Raw genomic sequence first — 6,000 nt, forward strand, 5'->3', positions numbered from 1 at the left:
AGCATCGATCCACGCAATTGGGATCGATGACATGCATCAACCAAGTCAGCGAGCCTGCCCACCCGATCCCGTTAGTCGCCTTTTACGACAAGCATAGTCACCTTTTACGGCAAGCATGGGTTGCTGAAGAACTATTCTACCCCGGATCTTCACGGGTCCCTGGCGCTCGGCATAAAGGGGCTAAAACAAGGACTGGTCATCATGGAGTCAGTATATTGTGTCTGAGTGTGGTATCCATGTTAAACTGCGGCATGGTATCTCAGTGGATTAGCACTATAAAACTGTAAGTCCAGACTAGTACAAACAGACACACACACACATCCATGCATGCACGTCGCTTTGTAGGTTTTGAAATCTTGAACATGACATTAAACCGCATTTAACTTTACCTTTGACTTCACATTATGTCCTTAAGGAAAACTTCCCTAGCTGCTTCATACCAAAAGACCTTAAAAGATGGTACTTGTTGTTACCCTGTCTGGCGCTTGACATTAAGGGGCTATAACAAGGACTGGTCGGCTCGGAGTCTGTGTCTGTGTCTGAGTGTGGTATCCATGTTAAACTGAGGCATTGTATCTCAGTGAGCTAGCACTATAAATCAGCATCAGTCCGGGCATGCACACACACACGCGTCTCTATATAAGTGCAATAATCTTGGATGCGACGTTAAACCCCATTTCACCTCACCTCTAAGGAAATACAAAAGGAATTATCTCCCTTAGTTGTTCACCTTAGTGAGTGAGTGAGTATGGTTTTACGCCGCTTTTAGCAATATTCCAGCAATATCATGGCAGGGGACACCAGAAATGCGCTTCACACATTGTACCCATGTCGGGAATCGAACCCGGGTCTTCGGCGTGACGAGCGAACGCTTTAACCACTAGGCTACCTGACCGCCCCGAGTTCACCTTAGTGCCACCTAAGTTCTGTTAATGCAGTCTAAAGCGTTATCTATCTTTAATACTACCACTGACACTTTGTCAGTATTGACTGTCAGTCAACTCCTACAACAATATTCCCATAGCCTTTTCAAGGAAAGGTTAACACCAGCTATGGTGTCTTACCTATGTAAAGAGAAAGTAGTTCATTGTATAAACACTAATCCCAGTACCTCAGCAATGTGCCCAGGCAAATACCCCTAAATCTGTCACCAGCCAGCAATGGGTTACCACCAAGTAAATTCAGCTGTCTAGGAGCACCGGATTGGGCTGACTTAGTGGTGTCCTGAGTCTAGCCTTCACACCATGGCTGATAACTCAGACATGAAAGCCTTCTGTAGGCTGTTATCTTCAGTGGGGATTTCTCTGCTGTGTTTGTGTTTTTCAGTTGCTTTAAGTATTGCTACTTATGTTCTGGGCTGTCTAGCTCCTGATATCCTTCTATTGTATTTTAATGCCCCCAGATCAGGGCATGCTACTGTGTAGGTAGATGTTGATTTGAGCAGTGTTTGATAAAGGTCCCCTTTTGTGTTCTCATGCACTTCGGTACAGTTCACTGAGTGTGGTCTTGACTTCATGGGGTAGGTTAATGTGTACATGCATACACTGTCTTGGGATAATTGAGTCATAAGGGAATATTTCAACTTTGGTTAAGTATGTTTAGTATGATATGAAGCTTGCATTTTCTGTATTTCTTCTCACTACAATACATCATCAGGCTAGAGGGGGCACGGGTGGCCCAGTCGTCTAAGGCGCCGCGATTCGCTGTGCAGAGTTGCGTCCCTTGGGCACGCCAGAAACCTATGATTGTGGGTTCGAATCCCGGTTCGCCCCGATTATGTTTCTAGGTTTGTCAGCACCATACCCGTGCTCGTGGGTTTCACCAAAGTGGTAAACGTCTGAGACCTGCATCACTTCGGGCTTTCCTCCCACATTAAGCTGACACGCTGTGGTATAACTGGAATACTGTTAAAAGCGGCGTAAAACCCAACTCACTCACTCACTCATCAGGCTAGACCTGTCATGCAATGTGTGATATGTGATATGAAAAGATTCAGGACATATGATATGGAAACTCAGGACATGTGATATGAAAAGATTCAGAATATGTGATATGAAAAGATTTAGGACATGTGATATGAAAATTTTCAGGACATGTGATATGAAAAGATTCAGAATATTTGATATGAAAAGATTCAGGACATGTGATGTGAAAAGATTCAGGACATATGATATGGAAACTCAGGACATGTGATCTGAAAAGATTCAGGATATGTGATATGAAAAGATTCAGAATATGTGATATGAAAAGATTCAGGACATGTGATATGAAAAGATTCAGAATATGTGATATGAAAAGATTTAGGACATGTGATATGAAAAGATTCAGAATATGTGATATGAAAAGATTCAGGACATGTGATATGAAAAGATTCAGAATATGTGATATGAAAAGATTCAGGACATGTGATATGAAAAGATTCAGGATATGTGATATGAAAATATTCAGGACATGTGATAAGAAAAGATTCAGGATATGTGATTTGAAAAGATTCAGGATATGTGATAAGAAAAGATTCAGGATATGTGATCTGAAAAGATTCAGGACATGTGATAAGAAAAGATTCAGAATATGTGATATGAAAAGATTCAGGATGTGATATGAAAAGATTCAGGACATGTAATTAGAAAAGATTCAGGACATGTGATAAGAAAAGATTAAGGACATGTGATATGAAAAGATTCAGGACATGTGGTATAAATAGATTCAGGACATGTGGTATGAAAAGATTCAGGACATGTAATAAGTAAAAATTCTGGACATGTGATAAGAAAAGATTCAAGATGTGATATGAAAATATTCAGGACATACGATATGAAATGATTCAGGATATGAAATATGCCAAGTTACGAAACATACAATAAGCAAAGATTCCTATGTGATAGGACACACATTTAGCACATTCGCACCTATGAAATATAAACTTCGTCAGACACTACTAAATATTATGATATATCATATTCACATAACCCTAATCCAAACAAAATGCATGGCCACCGAAACACCAAGGTGGCACACGATCTATCTAGCAAAGACCACTCTCTCCTTCCTTGCGTTAAGACGTCCATTGTGTATGACAACAACTTTAGACGATAAAGTATTTATTTTGAATGACAAGATTTCTGATTGATATGGAGTACATATGAAACATACAAACTCAGTAGTATTAAATTAAACAAATACATCTATATACACAACTAGCATTTAATAAAATATGTGAAAGTCGAACTGTGGAGACTGATTGGCAAGAGTGAACTGACACTGTACTTGAAGCCATAGTAAACTGATAAATAAACTGATACTGTACTTGAAGCCATAGTAAACTGATAACGTCAATATCTGAAAATAGTGTCGAATCAATACTGACAAACATGCATATTTAAAAATGATATCTGAAGATCAAATTAATAATTTTTTAGTGCAACTGATGAAAACATTTTTTAGAAAGACCCATTTTTTGGCTACAACATCAATTCCGGATACTTTAAAGTTTGACAATACTGTTCTTTCTTTGCCTTTGATCTACTACTATCATACGGAATATACATCATATATTTATCTAAGTTACATTTTATGTGTTTTGGACGGACGGCCTAATAAATAGCAACATTCATATAATAACGAATTATATATCGCACTATATCTACAGTTTGAGACAGTTTGGCCACCCATTATGAAAAAAAAGTAAAAATCATAAATACTAGCTACCACAAAATGCATAAATACTAACACAATGTCCTAAGCTACAACTTGCTGGCAACACGGTATCGTGGATCATATTACTTACAGTTTATCGCTGGGTAATGTACCAAGCACTTAGACTCTATTTTGACAGGTAATTGTAATATATTTACACACGTTAAATAGAAACACTTGTAGGGTTCCCGATCTCTAAGCACGCACTGTTGCGTGCAGGCTGCGTCATTCGGGTCCGAGTTGAATGTACCTGGGAAAGATGTTCCGTTTGAAACTCACACAGACACGACTGTTCGCTTGAAATTCATATCACTGTTCCTGCATCAGAATCGACCCTCTTTACTTTGAGTAACTACACTAGTGGCGCCGGCCTTTCGTTATCACAGACGTTACGTTATCACAGCGATCCATCAGTGCTGAAAGCAATGTCCTCGAGCACGATCACACTCATCCCTGAACTAAGCTTCATCAATACCCGTTATAAAGTCGGTCTGTCTTGACCTCGCCAATAAGATGGACGTTAGCCTTCCAGAACTCATGATACTGCGACAGCTTCCCACAGTCTATCATCTTATCAATATCGCCTTCTCGAATGGCTTGCTCCATCTCATCCGAGGGGCTGTACGACCATAGGCGCAGAACTGGGCGATCCTCGTTCAGATGGCAGATCAGAAGGGACAACCGAACCTTGTCAGGTCCTTCCAGCCCGTTCTGGATCGTCATAGCCTTGCACATGCACAGCTCGGCGAGGTCAATAGGTCGCGGAGTCTCCTGGCCCGTGACCTTCACATTGACGACGTACAGATGGCCATCGCGTCGACACAGAGCATCAATTTGACCATTTAGGACCCGGGTAAACGTGGAAACCTTGACGTGGGCCACCAGATTGACCGCTAGTGCATCAAAAGTATCAAACCATGTCTCCACTTTCTTGTCAAACAGCTTACAAAGATGACCGCTGAACGTCGACTCGACGTCCTCGTACGGCTTAAGATGGCGGAACATATCCACAGCGCCCTTCTTCCTCATCATGGCGAGCACTGCGGCGTGGAACTGTCGACCCTGTTCTTCTCTAGGCGTGCTGTAGAGAAACTGTTTGTATTTCTCTCGCGTTTTCTCATGTCGGTTGAGATCTAAACGACACGCTTCCTTCCGTGTGAGGAAGAACTCCCATTTGTTCCTTCGCTCGTTGTTGTACGTACTGTAAACTAAACTTTCACCTAAACTTTCCACAGCTATGAAGATCTTCATGGTCGCTAAGTCATAATTGCGAGAGAGCTTCTCCAGCCTTTTTATCAACTCGTCCTCGTGGAGTCCCTTTGAAGACATAAGCGCCATATTTGCCTCTTTTGTCAATGTCTGGCTTTAACCCCCAAGGTGTATCACAGCCGTCAAACCCACCCGTACATACAAACCATATCGCTAGAACTTGCTCCACACACGTGAAGCGGCAGTATCCATGAAAGTTTACCTGTATCACATGAAACGGTCACAATAAGCCAGTGGCCGCTATCACCCTGATCACGAAATGTTTCTCAGTAGTGTCACACACAAACAAACAGCTCTGTCAATACCCGCACTACACCACGATCGCAGCGTATCCCAGGCTTGAAATAGCGCAGCCGTCAATTATCCGGTTAAAATATCAAGTCCCGAATAATCTGCCTCCGAATTTCTTCATGTGTTCTAGCTGTACGTTTATAAGAGAGCTAATTATTGACACAATGGTGTCGGTAGGGGGCCCCGAGCGGTGTATACACGAGGAATAACATGGTCAGCCAGGAGACACTGAAAGACATATATTAATCCAACACAAACGCTTTCAATGCACAGCGCGAGACGTGCTTTAACATGTATTATCAAAATGCTGTATATATACTATCACTGTGCTAAATCGTACGCTTGGGGTGAGACAAGGATCTCTTCGAAGTCCCGCGTTATTTTGCATTTTTGATTATTTTTTTAAGCAGAGGCTTATACCACCCAAAAGAACTCAAGGACCACTCGATTGTTTCATATTACTATTATTAATCTGTCATGATATGACAGTATGGTAGTATATGGTAGTATATATATAGTCTCTGATATGCCGATTTCTTTTACAATATGAAATGAACAATGACAATTTCTTTTACAATGAATGCAATCGTTATATTATTAAACAAAATTTATTAAGTGTATTTGATATTTTAGTCTAATATATGAGAAGAAATACAAGAGTTTACGTCTATTAATTATTCAATGCATATTGCATTATATAACATATTAAACGTGGAATCATATCATATTATAATGGAAATTAAT

The 6,000-nt window shown here is 40.6% G+C and overlaps 1 protein-coding gene across 1 annotated transcript; it reads right to left on the reverse strand.

Annotated features, from left to right (window-relative positions):
* Positions 1–3,088: 3,088 nt before the first annotated feature.
* On the reverse strand, positions 3,089–5,530 carry LOC124139026. The gene has a single exon (XM_046505997.2). It carries the CDS (start codon positions 5,032–5,034, stop codon positions 4,165–4,167), a length of 870 nt encoding a protein of 289 aa, XP_046361953.1. The 5' UTR covers positions 5,035–5,530; the 3' UTR covers positions 3,089–4,164.
* Between the last annotated feature and the right edge of the window lie 470 nt (positions 5,531–6,000).

Source organism: Haliotis rufescens, unplaced genomic scaffold (assembly GCF_023055435.1).
Source record: "Haliotis rufescens isolate VD_foot unplaced genomic scaffold, xgHalRufe1.0.p SCAF_49, whole genome shotgun sequence".
Lineage (NCBI taxonomy): Eukaryota > Metazoa > Mollusca > Gastropoda > Lepetellida > Haliotidae > Haliotis > Haliotis rufescens.

Coding starts and splice junctions, on each gene's coding strand:
- LOC124139026 (XM_046505997.2), bottom strand. CDS start 5,034: ATGGCGCTTATGTCTTCAAAGGGACTCCACGAGGACGAGTTGATAAAA.